The sequence below is a fragment of the Momordica charantia genome (genome assembly GCF_013281855.1).
Source record: "Momordica charantia cultivar OHB3-1 chromosome 10 unlocalized genomic scaffold, Mcharantia_2.0 BLBB01000010.1, whole genome shotgun sequence".
NCBI lineage: Eukaryota > Viridiplantae > Streptophyta > Magnoliopsida > Cucurbitales > Cucurbitaceae > Momordica > Momordica charantia.
Genome location: NW_028275158.1, coordinates 11,453,359 through 11,474,886, shown reverse-complemented (window position 1 = coordinate 11,474,886; position 21,528 = coordinate 11,453,359). Strand labels below are relative to the sequence as shown.

The following is a 21,528-nucleotide window of genomic DNA, read 5'->3' as shown; positions in this document are numbered from 1 at the left end:
AACGTAACTTTCAAGAAATTTTAAGAACTAAAATTATTCAGTGGAAACAATTTCTTTACAGAATTTTTCTAAACTAACTTAACTAAATAAGAAAATGACTTTCAAACTTATGCCAGTACGCTAAACTTCACTGGATCATTTAATCCTTCATCTGAAAAACATTTAGAAAACAGAAAAATGAGTACAAAAATACTCAATAAGCAATTTCCATATCAATTCCAAATTAGGCTATTACCCCAAATAAGCAAAACGTTCCTCAAAATAAAATCATGGCGTATCCGGATAGCCCTATCAAATCAATCAAAATATGTTTCAAGCAAAACAAATACTTACTTTGAATATTAATTCAAAACATTTAACTAATTTCAAACAAACTTTATTAAATCAAACCAAACAAAATTTCAAATATTTTACAAATAAACAAAATATCAATTTCAAACCTTTAAATAAATCTAAAAAAAACTTTATCAAATCATATAAGAATACTTCAAATACTTTGCACAAAAACATAATATCAATTGCCAAAATAGTTTTCAAATCCATAATTAAAACTTCAATTTCAAATGCAACATATCAATTTCAAATCCTCATATCAAATCCAAAGTACATTTTAGTTTTAGAACGGATATGGCAAATTACTTAGTAAATCACTTACGACACTTTTCGAAGGGATACGGTAAATCACTTACAATACTTTTCGAAGAGATATGATAAATTACTTACAATACTTTTTCGAAGAGATATGACAAATCTAACTTAACTTCTTCCTTGATAGTTGTCAACTTACAGGCCTAAAAACAACCAATATCCAAAATCAATCTTTAAATCCTAAGGATTTAAAATTCAACCAATTATTAAGCAAATCTTATCTACACAATTTTTCCATTCAAAACACTTTTTTTTTATGCAAAACAATTCGTAAAATATGGATTTAGGGCTACAAAATCAGATCTGAAAACTTGGTTAAAAAGCTTCTAAAATCAACAATAACAAACTTTAAAATTACAAGAATCGGTATAAATTAATACAGACTAAATTTACAAAAAGTTTGTCAACAAAACAAGTTTAAAAGCCTTATAATCAATTGAAAATTTGGGGATTTTAAATCTGGAAAATTTTCTGTTTTATAAAATAAAACTTCCAAGAATTTTCCATAAAACAATTAACAATTTACTGATTTTTATAGAAAAATCAGATCTGAAAACTTTATAGAAAACCTTTAAAACTTGGTAAAAACATATAATTTTTTATGTAAAAATTATAACAACCAACTATAATTTATAGGATACAAATAAGTAAACTTTTATGCAAAAAAAAAGTCTCAAAATAGCCCAAAAACAGTCTCATAAACAAAAAAGATTCAAACTAAAAATTCTGGAAAATTTTTAGGGCAAAAAGTCCTTAAAATCTTTTATTCTAAGAAACAAAGACCTCAAAAATTTTCTCAATAAACTGAATTAAAGAACTATAGATCAAGAAAAATAAAACCAAAACAACGAGGAAGAAAAAAGCTTACCGATCTTTGAGAGAAAACACCAAAACTTTTTTTTTTTTCTCTTGGAGAGAAAACTAGGTCTAGCAGTTTAAGAAAAATAAAACCTAGGATTTAACGGCTTTTATAACAAAGCCTAATGAATCCTCTTTTAAAAAGGATAACATAAAAAGATAAAGATTTAATAAAATTCTTTCTTTTATATATATATATATATTTGTAATTCTAAAAATAAATTATCTTTAAAATAATTTTTAAAACAAAAAGGTTTATCTTTGAGAAAACAACTAAAAAATAATAATTTAAATATATATATATTTATATATTTTTTCGGTTGTTACAAAAAGTCAAGACGATTGACGACGAATTGACCGAGAAATACTTATATCCAAGGAGATCTCGGGAGAAACGAATCGACATGTATTCTGGAGGAAGACCACAACTTTCAAAAGACAAATGCCATACGACTCGGGGGCTTCCCTTACCTGAGGTAGCCGAGAAAAAAAAAACAAATCAATAAGTTCTGAGACAGGACCCAAAACGAACAAATCAACAAATCCCAGGACAGATCCTGGCTAAAATAAATCGACGGATTCCAAAACAGACTCTGGGATAAACGAGTCAACAAATTCCAGAAAAGAAAAAGCAACTGATTAACATACAGAGTTTCTACTTCAGACGATGGTAAGTTTGCTATGTAATTCTGATTGTTTATGATTACGAGAGTTTAGATTTAAATTTATGGTAACCGCATATTTAGTAGATCACATAATTTAGGACTGATTTTTTGGTAACTACATGTTGATATTATGTTTCCAAAGATACTTACTCATTTGTGATTTTAAAAAGTTCTTAGCATCTGAAATTTAATTAATTACTTATTACTTGAGCAATTACCTCTTTATATATTATGAATAAGACTTTTGACATCTAATATATAATTGCATCTTTACTACTTGAGAGTTTATCTTTTACCCTAAATGAAAATCCCTCAAATTGGGGCATGGGTAAGTAAATCAACAGCTGGTCAAGGAACTCGAACATGGATAGATCTAGAAGCAGGCCGATAAGCTAAAAGTTAGTCAGTGAAACTAGGGAAGAGAATCCCGAGGTGCTGAAAAAGGCATGCGTACACATCATGGTTAAAACAGAAAGCAGGCAAGCCTAACCAATCAATGAAACCCATGGGTAAAAAACCATGTGGCAAAAGCCAAGATAGGTTAGAAACCCAAGGGTGTTGATTTAACTTGGGGTAAAAAACAAGCAGAAACCAAATATGTTAGAAACTCAAGAGTGCCGACTAAACTCAGGGTATAAAAGCCATTGGCAAAAGCCAAATGAGTTAGAAACTCGAGAGTAAACCCTGAGGTATAAAACATGGGCAAAAGCCAAAGAGGTTAGGAACCCAAAGCAAGCACCACTTGCCCTGTTGAAAGTTAGATCCCAAGGCCAAAATCTAACGATTAAAACTAACCGTATAGCAGTGCCTAAGAGACTTGATTGCAACCAACTACAACAAAAGAGAATGGGAGCTATGACAGGTAGCCCATAAAACGACAACCGACTAAAGGGTATCGACTGGGCTCAGGGTATAAAACCATTGGCAAAAGCCAAGTAGGTTGAAAACCCAAGAGTAAACTAAGAGACTTGACTACAGCCAACTACGACAAAAGGGTATCAACTAGACTTAGGGTATAAAACCATTGGTAAAAGCCAAGTAGGTTGGAAACCCAAGAGTAAACCAAGAGACTTGAGTACAGCCAACTACGACAAAAGGGTATAGACTGGACTCAGGGTATAAAAACATTGGCAAAAGCCAAGTAGGTTGGAAACCCAAGAGTAAACCAAGAGACTTGACTACAACCAACTATGACAAAAGGGTACGAGGGCTATAACAGGCCAGTCCATAAAAACGACAACTGATAACGACAAATACTCTCAACACTAAGGGACTCGGTTGCAGCCAACTACAACAAAAGAAAATGGGGCTATGACAGTTTACCCATAAAAAACGACAACTAACAACGACAAGTACTCTCAATGTTAACAGACTTGATGGTAGTCAACTACAACAAAAGAGAATGAGGTTTAGGAAAGTCAGCATAATTAAGACGACAATCAATGGTGACCATAAAGAGGCTATTCCACAAAAATAGTCAAGCCATGAACAACAAAATACTCTCAAAGCAGAACTTTGATAATCTTCAACTTTAAGAGTGAGGTCTATTGTTATGGATGAGAAAATCTCAATTCTTTTTAGGGGATTCAGGAAAAGATATCTCATATTTAAAAGGAGAAGATCTCCCTAGATTCAGATAATCAGATTTACTAAATGTATCACGATTCAAATTCCACAATCCCTAGAAGGATCAGGATTCAACTCCTATAAATAGGGAAGTAAGCCAAATCGTAGAGGTATGCTACAAATCTCTACTTTTTGCGATGCTCACAACACCCTACACTTTATACTCAACTACTTCGATTTTGACTTAAGCATCGGAGCCTGTGTGGCAATTTGGCGGTCTTTAGTGCTATTCTGTTTTGTAGGTCCAGCCTTTAGTGCTATTCTGTTTTGTAGGTCTAGCCTTTAGTGCTATTCTGTTTTGCAGGTCTCATCGATCCCTTTATTCTAGAAGAGTGGTGCGAATTTGGCGGAATCCCAGAAGGCCAAATTTCTACATCAACAACTTCGGTCTTTTTTGCTGCATAAAGTTGCATGTAATTGGTGTGATCTTGGTGAGGCGCTCTTTCAGATCTTTGAGCTCGGTCGTAAGGCGCCCAATTGAGGCGTCCCTCTCCTCAAGGACCTGAGCAAGGTCGTCATTCTCCTTCAAAAGCTGAAATTTCTCCTTCTCCAGCCCCTTGGTGATAGCATGGGCTGCTCGGAGGTGGGTCTTGTGTTTCTCACCCTCCTTATTCAAAAGCTCGGCCTTGGCATCCACCTCGGCCCTTAAACCATCCACCTCGCCTTGGGCCTTTAGCAGTTCACCCTTCAGTGTGGTGGCAGCCTCTAAAGCAGCAGAGGAGTTCTCCATCTCCTTTGCTGCCAAAGCCTCTCTTCCATCCAGTTCGGCCTTAACCATAACTGCTGAGTGAATGGAAGCGATAAACGCTTGCAAAAAGTCAGAGAACATGATGGTTAGATCAAGATTGGGAATTGAGAGTAAAAACGTGACACAAGAGCAGGTCTTACCTTGGCAGCATTGTCAATGGTCCTCTGCAGTACGGACCCAAGATCACTCACGAACTTGGATGCTCTCCTCAGACAGCGGTCCAAGCACGTGGCCGAGATGCGGGACACCTGGTCTTTCACCCCGGAACTTGACGGTTCCATCCTAAACCGCATTCGCACATCGGATGTTCCCCCCATCCGAGCTGCGGGGTCATCTACCAATTCAGCATGGCTCGTAGGCAGAGTCCCACGAGCCCCAGCCTCCGAGGAGGAGGAAGTCTTCTTCTTCTTTCTTCTTCTCCTCAAAGGAGACTCTCCCCTCACTTCATTCAAGGGAGATACGTCAAGCGCCTCGGACTCCTCCCTTGGGCGCTTCTCTTCAGATCGACCCCCAGACAAGTCTAGTTCGATCACGGGGGTGGGGACTGCAGAAGACGACCCGGAGTTGCCCTGAGCCTCAGTTCGTGGCACCGTAGGTGTCACCGGTTCAGTTCCCACCACAGTTTTGAGGGCGTGAGCACGACCCTTGGACTTGCGCTTCACCCTTCCAGTGAATCCGCACATCATTGCTGCAAAATAAATACGCATAAAATTAGAGATCAGTGGAAAGAAAAAATTGAAGTCGAGATTGAATGCGGCTTACCGAGCTCAGAGTTTGGCCTCGAAGCTTCAATTGGTCGAACCAGAGGGTTGTAGTCAAGTAGCCCTGATTCTAGCAGCAGCTTGTCTGTGACCAAGGTCCCGATCTTCCGGCCCCTTGGGAAGTTGTCCTTGTAGTATTTGAGGGTGTCGAAGGTGGCTTGAGCGAGCTCGGGAATCGGCTTAATTGATACTGCACAAAGCAAACGAAAGTTCGAGTTAGATATGAAAGTCAGGAAATTAAAAAAAAAAAAAGAAAGACTCCATACCTAAGTTCCCAAACCTAGTGGGAAAATCAAAGAAGGCGCGACCAAACTCGTCCTTTGCCAGCCACTCTCCAGAGACAAAGAACCACTTACTTACCATCCTTTGATGGAGGTCGGCCCCTTGACTATACCACCCGCGCCCTTCCTCGCGCACATATAGTACCGACCTGGTTTTTTGGCTATCCTCTTGGCCTCAAAACACCCAAGAAGTTGGTCAACGCTTAGCAGCTCGGCCTCATCCTCGTCCCGAGCTCGCAACCAAAAAAGAATGGCTAAAGCAAAAATGACACCCCACCCATTGGGGGCCACTTGAGCAGGAGCCAGTCCAGTTCAGTTTAATAACTCCTGAGTAAAGGGATGAAGGGGAAGTCTGAGGCCGTACTCAAACATCTTCAAATAAAGAGTGACCCATCCCTCTGGAGGATTGTCAGCTCTTTCCCCTTCCTCTGGGATCCTAAGTAGGATGTTGTTTGGAATTTTAAACCCCCTACGAAGGGGTCCGAGATAGTGCTCGGGCATCCTAGAAGGGTACTCCAGACCCTGGCCCGAGGTGGAGGTATCACTATCCTCTCCATCATCTGAGAACCTAAAGTTCTCTATTTCTTCCAACTTGGACTCTAACCTACGAGCTAAGACCTCCCCAGAATCACTTGGTTTGGGGGGTCAGCTACTTATGGTTCGACCTACGCTACCCAGGCTATCACTACTGGAGGGGGAAGACAGGAACACCACCATATTCGAAAAGAAAGTAAAAGTGAAAATGACTGACCTACAGAAGGTTCGAGCTGGTTTCAGATCGAACTCCAGAAATTCAGGAAATGTAGGGTTTGACCTGAAGTTTCGGGACTATTTATAGCTGATCGGAAAAACCTCTGCGTCGTACACGTGTAATCAACGAGCGGCTAGGATCTTCTCGAGATACGCAACGGCGAAACACTTGAGTGCTCCGACAACCTGGCAGGTCGAAACGTCTTCCGCAACGGTCATATTCTCTCTACAAATTAAAAGTCGCCACGTGTCCAAAATAGATTCGAATGAACTTTTCTGTCAGGTCGAGATCGAACCTGACAGAGAGGGGGCCAATGTTTGGGGGTAAACGTACCCGAGACACGTGGATGACCCTTATTAGTGTTTGAAGAAACCAAATAAAAAGGATTGCTTAGGTCCACCTCGGCCCCGCCGAGGAGTCCGGGTTCTCCCGTTATAAAAGACTAAGTATGGGCACCAAGGTTCGACCTGACTAGGGTCCGACCTGCTCAGAACCCGACAGGTCCGATATGAGAAAAGACACATAACCGCCGGTCGTGTGTACTGTCGGATCCATCACCTATAAATAGAGGACTTCATTTCACGCTCAGGTATGGAATCTCACCTCGAACAAAAATACGGAGTCCGATCTATACTGACTTGAGCGTCGGAGTGCTTACTCTCTTGTGCAGGTCCACTCTAGTGTTCAGGTCGAAACCGGAGACCGAGTTCGAGCTCGATTCGTGAAGAACCGTTGTGCAAACTCCTGCATAAACAAATATGAAAGGCAAAATCAAAGCATGATCAAGAAAACCTAGAGGGGAACATATTTACATCATTAACTATAACATACACGTGGCAGTTATAAAAAAGACATCGAAAAAATGCATTACAAATTAGAACTGAATAGAACCACTCCAATTTCATGCCCAACTAAGAACCGACAAGTGTATTTAATAAAAGGGCCGACAATGTTGGTTAGAAAGACAAAATAGTCACTTATCTCAAAGACTCAAATTGAAAATTCAAACCTTTTCATCTAAGAAAGCTTTAATTTTTTTTATTCAGTAACCTCATCCTCATCTTCAAAAAGTGATCACCTACGAGGAAACGAGAAAATTTAGTCCTCATCAAAACTCAAGAACAACTTTAATTACTAAAAACCTAAAACCTAAAAGCTACGTAACCTAAATCTAGAGACTTAAATACAAAATGCTATTGTTTACCTCTTCAAGACAAAAAGTTCATGAGTAACCAAGTGATTGATCTACAACAAATCTTTCAAAAAAAATGCAATTTAGAAAAACTACCACAATAACTAATTAAACATTCTCTACAAATTATAAGATAAAATCTAGATTAGATTTTTTTCGCACTAAAATCATAATAAATAGACTAAATTATTGCAACACAGACAACACAAGATATCATAATTGAACTCAAATTTCGAGAATTGAACAGTACGCTGTTTACCTCTTCAATTACTAAAAATCCTAAAAGTAAGCTACACAACTTAAATCTAGAGACTTAAATACAAAATCTAATCTAATAGCATCACAATATGAGCAGAATCTAACAGTAGCAATCGAGATTATATTGCACAACCCTGAATGACCAAGCAAATAATGAGATTTGACTCATTTATGAAAATATAAACACTAAGTCTTAATTGGCTATCTTTGCTACAAGATAGCCACACAATTATCCAACTAGACTTTAAACTATATGCATGACATGAATATAAACACTACATAAAACCAATCACAACACAAAGATCCAAAGCACCCACAACCCCAGATGCCAACCCCACGTAGATATTAGATTTACAATATCTATACCACGTAAGTATAATTTCATAGTCCCCTAGCCATTTTTTGCAACTACACATATCAGCGCTCCATTCATCTTATTCAAGCCATTGTAGTTGAAGTCATATATCAGAAAAGTGATTGATAAAGACCAGTGAGTAGGCATAAGTAACCAGTAGTGATAAATTGGTGCTCATGAAGAAGAAACCACTACTTGGCTTTTCCTGACATTAAAAAAAAAAAACGTCACGAAAGGAAAAAACTGGATTTTTGGAGGGAAAAAACGGAGGTTTCCGAAATTTTGACATTTTGTGACGTTTTTTAAACGTTACAAAAGGTTTGGACAAACAAGCATTTTTCGTGACGTTTAAAAAACGTCACAAAAAGTGAGGTGCGTTTTTTGCGGGAAATGACGGAATGTTTCAAATTTTTTACCTTTCGTGACATTTCTTCTAACCGTCACCAAAAAGTAGAAATTAAGTATGTTTTTCGTGACATTTAATAAGCATCACGAAAAGGACACGTGCGTTTTTTACGGGAAAAGATGGAATGCTTCGGGTTTCTGGCTTTTTCATGACGTTAAAAAAGCGTCACAAAAACTTAGATGTTGTGACGTTTAAGAATTGTCACGAAAAGTAGGAAAATTACAAATTAACAAAACAAATATGCGTAAATCACGGATTGAATCCACGACCTAGACATTAAAACTATAACTTGAAGTGAATCGACCAACAAAGCTTTTTATGACTAACACTGACTTTCGAAATATATTAATACAAATTTAATTTTAGTAAATAATGTTAAAAAAAACAAAACAAAAACCAAACCTTAACCGTTATTTTTTTCCTCTTTGTTCACGTATGCTGCAACCCCCATATTCTCTTCTTCTCCATAACCACTCCTCCCCTTCCATTTTTCGTCCAACCTCAGCCACTCTCTGGCGATCTCAGACCTCCAGCGGCAGGACACGAAACACGAGCGACATGAGCAGAGGCGGCGTATCATTCCAGTGGCGATCGGGGGTAGTGCAACGTAAGAACCAGAAATGTTTCCTTTGATTTCTAGTGTGCGGTGATCGTTTTCTACGACAACGACTTGTTCTCCGGTGAGTTGAGAGAACAGTCGAATAGTTTTGCTTCAGATCCGATGAACTTGTTGAGGCACAGCGGCTGCACCTACGACAAGCGACGATACGCGACATTATAGGCAAATTTATTGCAACCAAGAAACTTAAAATTTATTCACAAAAGTATGAATAGTATATAGATTAATTCACGAAGTGGCTGGTGATTTGGATGATTTGTATGTGGGAATTTGTTGGTGGGAGTGGAGAGGAGGAGAGGGGTATTTATAGAAAAAAAAAAGAAGGTGGATTTGCTTGATCTAGAAGGGAATAGGAATAGGGAAAGAAAGAGAAATCGGGTGAGAGAGAATTTTATTTTATTTTTTGATGAATTTATTTTTGGTGATGTGACGTTAAGACTTATAGGTGTTCTTACTATTCCAATTCAAGAACATGATGGTAGCTGATCATCTTCATGTTCTCGCCTCTTTCTTCCTTTTCTTTTTTCTTGATGTAAAAACAGAAACCAAACTTTAATACATCATTTCTACGGGTTATATATGTTTTTACATTTATGTTTGAAAATTTCATTATTGAGTTGATCTTGCCATTGACAAACTTTTGCTATGCTAAACACTTTCTAAACAGGACTTTTTATGTTATGCTTGTTGGGTGTGTTGCCCTAAACTCGTAGTTTGTATTTTGTAAAAACAAATGTCTATTTAATAAAGTTTTATTTTGTTGTTGAATCATAGCTTTGCATTGTCCAAAATCCAAGGTTATTTTTGATGTAATCGGGACAATATATATACTGGGTATATAGTTGATATACGAGGTATATATTTGATATACCCCTGATATATGAATGGATAATATCCCGTGAATAACCTAAATGGTCTATAGTATATGGATAAGGCTGGGTACCTTATCCTGTAAAGGTTACAGACGACTCGATCCAGGTCGTTCGTGTGGAGACATGCGAGTTGGGGTATCCTATACAATGAGTTTGTATAAGACCGGACCACGACATAGGCAATCTTTAGATGTAACACCGTTAACTAATAGATTGCTATTTCTTAGGATGACCAGACAACTCATTCTCAATCCTGAGTGAGTTATGGACTCCTACCCGTGAGGACTCGTCCTTTGATCTGTATGGGTGAGAGTGGCCCGAGTCGCCGACTCAACATTCCTACCATTTTGGGGACGAGATCGAGTGGGGAGCTGGGAACATAACTTCACAAGATAGAATTCACTCTTCCCCGACTTTAGGGGAGTAGATGAGTGTTCCCTTAAATGCTGACTCCGGGACTTGAACAAGGGGCCCCACCCTCTCATTGGCCGAGAGGGACTTCCGGTTATTGGTTGGACCATAACCGGATTGTTCATTATAAGAGCAGTGGTGTTTAAGGAGCAAGATGTAACTTAGGGGTAAAACGGTAATTTAACCCAACTTGAGTTACAAACACTCGTGAAGGATTGACTCGTCATTAATGGTCGTATATCCATGGACACGAAAACATTCTGCAGTGAGAAGAGTACAATTGCGGGTCTTTAGTGGAATGACTCGTAGTTAACGAATCTAGATTAACTCGGTCAATGAGTTTGACCGATTAATCTTGCATCGTTGGAGCTTCGGATCTGTATGTCCATTAGGTCCCCTTGCTAGCTCATAACGGGTAAAACGAGGATCAAGTTTTTGGAAGAATTTGAATTGTTCAAATTACTTAAGTGATTATATGTATATTGATACATTATAATATATAGTTAATTATAAATTAAAACTATATATTATGAGAGAAATTATTTGAATGAGATTCAAATAAAATTAATATGAATGAGATTCATATTAAAACTATAGGTTAAAAATAATGTGCATAAGATGTACATTAGAACTATAGGTTATACGAGAGAAATGTTATAGAATATGATTCTATTTTTGTGATAAATAATTAAGTGTTAATTATTTATTTGATTTATATATATATATTAATTATTAATTGGATTAATAATTAATAATTATTTATTAATTAATATGATTAATTAATAAATTAATTTTTATATTTTAATTATTATATATATATTAATTATATATATATATATTATTAATATTATTAATATTAATAATATTAAACTCCCCTGCAAAATTGCAGGGGAGTAGGAGGTTAGTGTGACGTGAGGAGTTGCCCCACGTCACTGCTTCTGTTTTGTTTTTGCAGTTCTGCAAAATACACAACACAGAAGAAGTACACCCAACCGTTTTCTCTCAATCAAGAAGAACTCTCTCAATCTCTCCCTCTCGTTCTAAAAGATTGCTCCCACCAGCACGATCCCGAGACCCAAAAGGATAGCGAGGAAGACATAGTGGTGGTGTTCGAGGGAAACTCGTTGAAGAAACGTTCTTCAAAGGTAAAGTTTCCTCTGTTTTTTCCTTCTTTCAATTTTGGTTTTGTATCCCGAAAATCAGCGACGAAGATCTGCTTCCGCTCCGGGATTCTCATCCCTTCAATGCTTCCTTTTGCCTTACTTTACATTTTAGTTACTTGAATTATCTGTACAGTTTACTAATATGATCATAAATTTTAAGTGTTGACTATGTCCGTTGACAAAACGGGCAAAAGTTTGGGAGATATCTAATGATATCGGAAGTTAGAGAAACATCTTGTCATAGTTTATGATCTTGATAGATCTTTTAGTCTTTTTCAACTAGTGATCTTGACAAATCCCTTTATATAATCCGGACATATGAAGAATGTTACTTCATTAGTCGTTCCTAAATCTGCTAAAGTTATATTATCTACTAGCTACAATAAGTTGATTATTAAATGGATTCAAGTTATTGGGTACAGTGGCAAGTTGCAAAGAAGATAAAATTCCCAAATCAACTGTTTTGCTCTTGATGATGAACTTGTTAGGTCTTGTTTTGACAATAATGTAGTTGCCTTTACAAGTTGAGCAATAAATTAGTTTCTTTTCTCAATATTCCCTCTTCATACTTTCCCTTGTTACTATGTTAGAATTTGTAGAAACAAAGACACTGTTACGAGAGACATTGTACCTTTTGTCTTTTGATTTATTTCTCATTGAATGAAGGCCTATACTTATCAAACTTTGTGGTTTTACCAAAATTAAAATTGTGGCTGTATGTGAACTCTCCATTATATTTTGCAACGTTTGTGGTACATGGAACATATTCATAAAAGAAAGTGATTATGTGGTTTATGTAATGCAACTTGTTTAATACCTATTGTTCTTTTTTATCTCTTTCAAACTTACAAGCATGGAGAGTTTCAATCAATGATGGTTAGTGTGGGGAGGCAGAGGCTATTGATGTTGGAAGTCAACCAAATAAATTGACCCTCGGTGCTAGTTCTCCTGAACCTTCTTTGGTTTGAATTTATTATGTTAAAAAGTTTAGGATATTTTGAGTTATTTTCTTTGGTTTCAATTTGGAAGTATCAGTGATCGATGATGTAGCCACTATCGTTGGCGTTACCAGGTATCGCTCTCTTTCTGTTCATTAATCTCACATTCTCGATAAGTGACAAGAAATATTTTTATGATCATTTAAGGTTAGAATCATTCAAATCATATATCTTTCTGTTAGCTATGCGAGGTAATCTGATGGTTCTCATTAATTATTTTAATATATATATATATATATATATAAATTCAAAATTCAATGCAACAACCAAAGAATCCCTCTGATTGAACCCTTAAATTTTGAAACTGAATTTTTCTGAGTTGTTCTAAAAAAAATTTTGAAACTGAATTTGTTCAACTGTGAAAGACAAATGTGCGACACCCAAATACTTTGATTTCACTAAATTTTTAAGTAGAAAGTTTTGACTCTGAGTAATAAGTAAACTTGTGATTCTTACATCAAAGAAAAATTTCTCTTAGAATCTGAAGTACATATGCTTCAATACTTTTTAGATTTAATTGTATAGAGCTCCATAATTATTTAAGCATATTGTAACATTTGCTTGCTTTTGCATTTGTGTTATGTCTAGAGATTTGAATGTTCCAAATACTTCTAATCGGTGTGTTTTTATGGGATCGGCCCATTCCATTTAACAAATGCGTATTGAACTAGATTTATCTACATTAATTTTAGACCCATTTTTGGCATCTCATAGTATCAGTTATCACTGGTATAATATTAATTAGATTTTGACATTTTGTGTTTATTATTGTTTACACAGTATTTTATTTTATCTTTGTACCTCTACCTTTTTCAATATGTTCTTTGTTGACAAATTCCAAAATCCTTGATGACGTGCTAGTGCCTTTAATGGGTTCTCTGTAAAACAAGCTTCATTTATGTGAAAAATAGATGGAACTTGTGAGTTTGTTGTGTTTTATTACATATATTTGATTTGAGTTCACTGATCTTGTCTGATGTATTTACACGTACCGTAAAAAAATGTGTTCGAGTTTGCCTTGATTTTGTCAAAATTTGCTATTGGTTTAATTTTAAATTTCATTTTTCCACCGTGATTCTAGAGAATGCTTTCAAGCAAGTTCAACAATGACTTGGAAGCTTTTAAGTAAGCTAAATTTTACTCATATTTTCTCAAGAATGTTGTATACCTAATGCCAAGTTTGTGTCTACAAATCATTTTTAATATTAGTATCATGTATCACTTTACTTTTTTTTTTTCTTTTGATAAGAAATATCACTTCACTTTTAGCTGTAATATGCTTACAAACGGCCTATTTTATCTTAATCTTATAACTACTACATTATTTCATCTCCTTTCTTGCTTATGTTATTTAATTATTGATTTTGTGTTTGTTTAATGGTAATAACTTCTCACTCTCGATTATTAATTCTTTCGCTCCTTAGCTTTCATTTTTCTATGCTGCTTTTCCTACTTTTGAATGGTATGAGAATTTTCCTACTTTTAAACAGTATGAGAATTTTCCTACTTCTGTGGAGTTTTTGTGTTTCATTGTATCTATGATGAAGAAAGGCATCAGTGTCTAGCACAATAGATTTCATTATCTATGCCGAAGAAAGCCACTTATTCCCATAGGTCTCTTTTATCTTTCTCTGGAAAGTATCTTGCATATGATTACTCTTTTGTTTCTACCCATTGTCACAACTAAGGTGATGCTAACTATTGTGGTTTTGAATTTTCTTGGGTGTTGATTTTAAGTGGGTTGAATTATTGTGTGAACTGATTTTGGTTATACTTAATAAAGGAGATTTAAAGTATTTAAGTTGTTACCTGTCAATTGTTCTTTAGAAATATGTAGTTTCGAATGCATATCTTTATTTCCTTTCTTTTTCCTTGTTTTCTTTGTTTTAGGTTGGGAATCAAGTTTTATAGCAGAATTACAGTGAAGGTTCCAATCATTATATAACTTGTGCACCTATAAATTTTTTTCTTAACACCATTGAAGAATTTCGTCCACAAAATTTAAAATTTTGTTTAAATGTTATTGTTTATGTCAAATTTTTTGAGAAAGCCTATTTTCCTAACTTGTCTATTATTAGTTTATATGACAGGAACAAGCTTCGTATTGGAACAAGAAGTTGTAAGGATTTTTTATTTTGTCGGACCGCGTCCAGGTGAGCTTAAGCATGTTGTGGTCATTTCCATCAAAGTTCCATTATAACAAAGGTAAGTTAACTTGCTTTTCGTCATCATTCGTACTATAACATTTAAATCTTAAATTTTTCTGAATCAGCATTGTTATATGTTGTAACTATAGCTAATTTAGCACCTTTATCAAATTATTGAGTACGTTCACAAGGAAAACTGAATATTGATTATAGATACTGTCGTTAGAAGAGGAATGGACGTTTCCAATCCTTCTGATATACTAGCTTTGTGCTATATTATTAGAAGTATATTTTGTGCTATACTACTAAAGGATATAGAACAAGTGTTGGGTTCTTTTGTTATTGTAACCTATTTTGTTCTATTTGGAACTTTGTTTAGTTATTTTGTTGGTTATCGTATCATATTATTGTGTAAGTACATAAGAGTTTTATAAATACTGATTATCGATACTTTCATTATGGGATGATTGTACGTTTACAAACCTTATGATTGTACTGATATTTTGTGCTATGTAATTTAAGGATGTAGAAAAAGTGTAGGCATGTCGTTTATTTTAATCGCGCTTGCTCTGTTCGGATCTTTGTTTGATCGTTATGTTGGTTGTTTTATCAGATTATTGAGTAAGTTGATAAGGAAGACTGTGAATGTTGATTATTTGTAGTGTTATAGAAGATTAATGTACGTTTTCAATCATTGTGATACTTGTTTAATTATGATATTTTATGATATATTACTGAAGGGTGTAGAAGAAGTGTATAAGATTGGTTTTTGTCTAATCAATTTTGTTCTGTTGGGATTTGTATTTGTAAAGATTACTATTGTGATAGGCTCCTATTGCGTTTATTTAAGAATGTTAATTGAATTTTTTCTTATACAATGTGAAATATATAGTTATCTTCACGATCCTTTGCACTTTTTAATAAATAGACTCGTTCTTTTAGAATTGATTTTCTTTCCTTATCTATCTTTGGTTATTCATTTATCTAACTTGGGTATTGTTTTTTTCATTAGGTCTTTCACGAACACAAAGAAGTCGACAATTAGGGATGCAACTAATTGATGGATGAGCTTCCTTGTTGGGGTTGGTGTGTGATTTGTGTTTGTAGGAATTTGAACATGTTTAATATAATGTACTAGCAAGTCCGAGAATATTTAGAATATTATATATATTTCAATTTTGTTATCTAAATTAATGTATTTGTGATTTCCATTGACAATTTAATTATATGAGATTTAAATATTACGCGACGTCTGCAATCAAAATTAAATACATATTCAGTGACCCTCTTTTTATCGTCACAAAATAAAATCATTAGTGACGTTTTTAAACCGTCACCAAAATATTTTTTAGGACGATTATCAAACGTCACGGAATAAATGTTTCATGACGTTTAAACACCGTCACGAAATACACTTTTCGTGATGTTTAAACACCGTCATGAAAGGATGTCACATGACCTCTCCTCCCCTGTTCAAGGTCTTACAGGTCTTTCCGTGACGGTTTATGAACGTCGTGGAAGTGCATGTATTTCATGACGCTAATAAACCGTTGCTAATTTTTGTGACGTTTTTTAAACGTCTCGTATACCTTTCGTGATTGGTGTATATGTGATGGCGTTAAAAACGTCACGAAAGCTTTTTGTGAAGCCAAAAACGTCACCGTAGACCGAATTTCTAGTAGAGAACTTATCAAAGCTAAACATAGAGATATTAGATGGGATATATTGGAGGGAGAGTACACAAAATCAATGTTGTTAAAAACGTATACTATTCAGAATGAAACAAAGGCAAAACAATTCAAATCGCATTTTGAATCGCAAATTTCGTGTTTCGTACTTTTCAAATGATAGAGCCCTAAAAACCGAAACAGAACGAAACGATGGATTAAAAAAGAAAAGAATAGGGCTTTTTTACTCACCTGGTAGTGCCATCAATAGCATGAGAAGCCGTAGAAAAGACGAAGAAAGAAGAAGAAGAAACAGTAGGAGAAGAAGAAGAAAGAAGATGCGACTGAAGAAGAAGAAGAAAGAGGAGGGAGAAGAATTGACGGGAGAAGAGGAAGAAAGAAGAAAGAAATTTGGGCGTGGGATGGAATTTGACCGTGTCGGTTGGTGGCGGGTCACTGGAGACGAAAGAAGGAGGGGTAGGCGGCTACCAAGAGAGGAGGAAGAAGAATATTGGAGAGGCTAGGGTTTTGATTTAATTTTGTTTTCCTAAAAATAAACAAAAAATGGCTAATGTTCTAAAAATGAAGAGGAATAGATTTTTCATAATATTTTCCTAAAATTAAAAATCTGAAACATTCCGTCATTTCCCACCAAAAACGCGTCTTACTCTTTTGTGACGTTTAAAAAACGAGACGAGAAGGTCAAAATTCCGGAAATCTCAGTTTTTCCCTCCAAAAATGCGTTTTTTTCTTTTCGTGACGTTTTTAATTTGAATAGTATTTTACTGTTCACGTGCATCACGAAAACCCAAAATTCTAATAGTATTTATTTAATCTTTTTAAGTGCATAGCGTTGAAGTGAAGAATGAAGGAATGAGCAACTAACGAGTCGTACATAGTTTGTTATAATCTATATCTATATTATATCTAAATGGGGCTATGGACGGGAATCTTTACCTCCCTATTTTGCCCCCCACTTTTAAATACATATCTATTTTGCCCTTTAAATTTCTAGGGGAGACACGATTGTTCGAGTTAAAGTGTCTGTTGAGATAACAAATCCAAAAATGTTGTGACCATTCAATTTCAATGATTTCATGGCAGTACATAGTATTCAATTTCTTTCTCAAATATCAATTTTTTAATTCTGGTTCATTCTTCCTTGTTACATAATATACAAAAATAAAAGAATGAATAAATAATTTAAGAAAACACACAAAAAGATTATTGTTGTATTCTTTTTAAAAAATATTTGACAACGAATAAGAATTGTCCGGTTCAAATCAATTTTGCATTGAAATTATGTTTGCATAGATAGTAATGAATCATTGCCTGAATCAATTTTGCATTGAAATTATGTTTGCATAGATAGTAATGGATCATTGTGGGCATAATGGATCATTGTGGGCAGAAGTTCAGGAGAAAACAATATAAAATTCTCACTTTAAAAATATTAAAAAAGATAATTATTGAAACTACGAATTATTAAATTTAAGATGAAAGAGACAGATCCTTCTTCTAAGATTATATTTTTTTTCTTATTTACTATTTTGGTTTAATTTATATTTACGTCATAAACTTCAATTTTTGTATTGTGTCTATTTTATTTTTAGTTTTTTATTATCGAAACATTATTTCTTTAACTACATAATATTACCTTAATATATTTAATTATACCATCCATTTTTTAAATTGTATCCATATTTAGATTAAGAAAGTTGTTAATACTTGTGTCAATAGGTATGGATTGTAATTTTTAATTATTATTATATTTAAATGGTGTAGTATAATTTATATTTATCCTTTTAAAAATAGAAAAAATATATTTGATTTTCCAATTTTAGAAAGTAGCTTAGGAGTAAAAATAAGTAATTTTATTTGTTCCAATCATTTAATATTTAATTATAATTTTCACAATCTAACAAATTATTTCACTACTGTTTGAATTTTTAGTTACATAATTTGATTTAATTTACTATATATCAATTAACAATAGACCTGATTATCAAAAATTGATAACCACATTAATTATTTCAACTTTATAGTATATTCAATGTTTTTTATACCTCTTATTTTATTGTTTTAGTTTGAAGACTGTACTTTTTTTTATTGAAAATGTCAACAAATAATAATATATTTTATTTGAAACAAAATGTTACTTCCGTTGAGTTGTTATTCTATATGTTAAATTTGTTGAAATATTATATTAAATATATTTTATTTAAAGCAAAATATTAGTACATTTAAAAGTTGTGTTGAGTTGTTATTCTATATGTTAAATTGTTAGAAATATTATATTAAAATATTTATAACCACGTGCATTGCACGTGATACAAACTAGTTTATATAAAAGTGTGATAAAACAGTTAAATATAAAATTGATAAATTACATTTATATATAATATAACGTTAACAATGTAAATTTTTTGCCTCTTCCTCGGTGATTTTAATTTTCTACTCTCTAGTTGGAACTAAAATTGACACCAAAATTTAAAATAACAATAAAAAAAAAGAGCAAGAAAAAGAACTTGAGAACGTTATTATTTATTGGAAGCATGAAGTTAATTATATTAAGAAATATTCATGGGGAATTGTAGAATCGCCGAAATAAGATTGATTGTTATGTGGAGTCCTTACATTATTTGAAATTAGGGTTTCATATCATTGGTCATCCAATCAGCATGAGAGAATCATCTGACATTTTGCTCTCTCTCTCCATAAAAATTAGCTGCGAGAATTGAGATCGAAATTATGAACTTTTTTTTTTTCCTTTTTATTTCTCAGATGAAATTAAAATTAGAAATATATGAGACGAAATTATGGGTGAAAAGATAATACAATAGTAGAGGATATGAGATTAGCCCTTTTCATTTTAGAACCAAAAACAACAAACATAATACAACAACATAACATAGCACATTTGCATGGAAGAAAATAAACACAAAAAGCTTAGAGGTCACTGTTTTCCTTTGTAGTAAAATTTTATTCTTCAAGGAAGTACTCCACCTCCAAATCCACCACCGGCACCGGCACCTCCGCCGAACCCACTGCCACCCCCAAGTCCACCTCCCCTGCCGCCACCAAAACCTCCACCTCCTCCAGCCCCACCGCCACCACCAAGTCCTCCTCCTGCACCGGCCCCTCCTCCGAACCCGCCACCAGCTCCGCCACCAATGCCACCACCTCCTCCTAGTCCACCGCCACCTCCTCCGAAGCCACCTCCAGCACCACCACCAGCACCACCGCCAGCGCCTCCGCCAAATCCAGATCCTCCACCAAAACCACCGCCTAGCCCTCCACCGCCGCCTCCGCCGAACCCTCCACCGCCTCCACCACCGCCAAATCCGGGACGGTGGAAGAATTTCTGGTCGTGAAAAGAGGTAGTAGTGAGCTTTCGAGCCCAAGAAGTGGTGCAGAGAAAAGCAGAAAGAAGCACAAGAAAGAGAATCTTGGAAGCCATTGAGGAGTGGAGTAGAGGTAGAGTTGGGGTTTGGATGATTGGATGAGAAGTGAGGGACTCGTTTTATAGACAGAAAAAGCAAACGGTTGAGAGAGGGCTTTAAATTGGGTCATTTTCTCATCCATAAACCGTAGCACCCAAAGCCAGTGTCATTAATTAATGGCCACACCCAAATTGTTCAAGAAGAAGCAGTCCAATATTCATGCCAGCTTTGACTTTATTTTCATCAATTAATTAATATATATAGAAAATAGAAATAATAGTCAACCCATTCACACGCTATCTGATCATGAGATCAATATATATTGATTTGTATTTTCTGTCTTAAATTATTAATTTGGATGGACTTATCTCTACTTTTTCATCCCTCCCTCTCGAGACTTGTGGCTTTCATAGTATTGCTTTAACAGCTACCCTTTCAAACCATTCTACATTTTCACTTTTCTAATATAATGTTAAAAACAAATACATGTATGGGTTGCTGTAACCCTCATAAGTTTTTTCTTTTGGTTTTGTCCTCAAAATAGGAATGGAGATAATTTTCTTCACCTATATATAATAGATTGTACCTTTCCTTAACCAAATATTACGTTTTACATTTTCTTGTAACCTACCAACAACCATCTAAGACCCAAAATTGTAGAGGCTAATGTTTTTCATATAATATGTATACTATAATATTGTTTTTTATTTATATTAGTTTTTAATTATAAATTTAATTTAGAATGCTGCTCGACCAGTTGCCATCTTTGGTATCGTAAATGATTTTATTCGTAGGAAAGCGTTGAAATGTTATGGCCCTTATTCCATAATATATTTAACCCATCCTTATATGCTTGGAGAAGCATAGTATGGGGGATAAAACTTTTCAAAAAGGGTTAGGCCAAAAGTATAGGGGTTCGAACACAGGACCTTCCCCTCTGATACCATGTTAAAATGAATAAATCATCACTCAATCGAAAAGCTTAAGCTGATGGGTTGGATAATTTAATTCATTTATCAGTATCTCAACATAAATCAAGGATGTACCTTCTACTAAAAGGAGGCAGAGTCAATGGCACATATTTTTTTGAATTGCATGTTTGTAGGCGATATATGGAACATTTATTTCAACACTAATGTTCATTCTGTTTGTTTGAAAAGGGTCGGCTAGAGTTCCAAGGACTACTACGACTGGCATTGGACACGGGCAAATGAGGAAAAGCACAAATTATATTTTGTAAAATTTGGGAGTATAGGAATCGTATTTTTCATATTACAGAACAAGACATTAATGGGCATCATAGAGTGTGCTTTTCGAATTTTCAAGACATGGGATGATTCAAACCTGAGGAAAAAGGGCAATTGCACACCACGAATAATGTTGGAAAATTGAAGACACTGAATAATTTTCTCTTCTACATAAATTTCCAAACACAATCAAAATATATGAAAATAGGAAGAAAACTGTAAAAGCACAGAATAACGACACAACAAATTATACTGGTTCACCATTAAGGGCTACGTCCAGTCTTCCACTCACATGTGGGTAATTCACTAATAATTGTTTAAGGATTAGAATACAAAACTCTCCCCAAAAATATCCGCTAGAGGTCCCAACAAAAGTCCTCTAGTTTCTAAGTATTATAACACACTATACTTA

At 34.9% G+C, this 21,528-nt stretch overlaps 1 protein-coding gene and 1 long non-coding RNA gene across 3 annotated transcripts; one reads left to right on the top strand and one right to left on the bottom strand.

The window, feature by feature from the left end:
* Window positions 1–12,864: 12,864 nt before the first annotated feature.
* On the top strand, window positions 12,865–15,949 carry LOC111019271 (uncharacterized). 2 transcript variants are annotated; one of them, XR_015787692.1, is made up of 4 exons: window positions 12,865–13,532; window positions 13,694–13,737; window positions 14,503–14,817; window positions 15,772–15,949. It is a non-coding gene; the product is annotated as an uncharacterized LOC111019271 (long non-coding RNA). The 2 variants fall into 2 exon arrangements; XR_015787693.1 differs by lacking the exon at window positions 13,694–13,737.
* Window positions 15,950–19,258: 3,309 nt separating this feature from the next.
* On the bottom strand, window positions 19,259–19,942 carry LOC111019269 (uncharacterized). Its single transcript, XM_022295613.2, has one exon. The coding sequence runs from the start codon at window positions 19,884–19,886 to the stop codon at window positions 19,416–19,418; it is 471 nt and encodes a 156-aa protein (XP_022151305.1). The 5' UTR covers window positions 19,887–19,942; the 3' UTR covers window positions 19,259–19,415.
* Window positions 19,943–21,528: the final 1,586 nt, after the last annotated feature.

Bases quoted from the DNA above. Each gene is read 5' to 3' on its own strand.
- LOC111019269 (XM_022295613.2), bottom strand. From the start codon at position 19,886: ATGGCTTCCAAGATTCTCTTTCTTGTGCTTCTTTCTGCTTTTCTCTGC.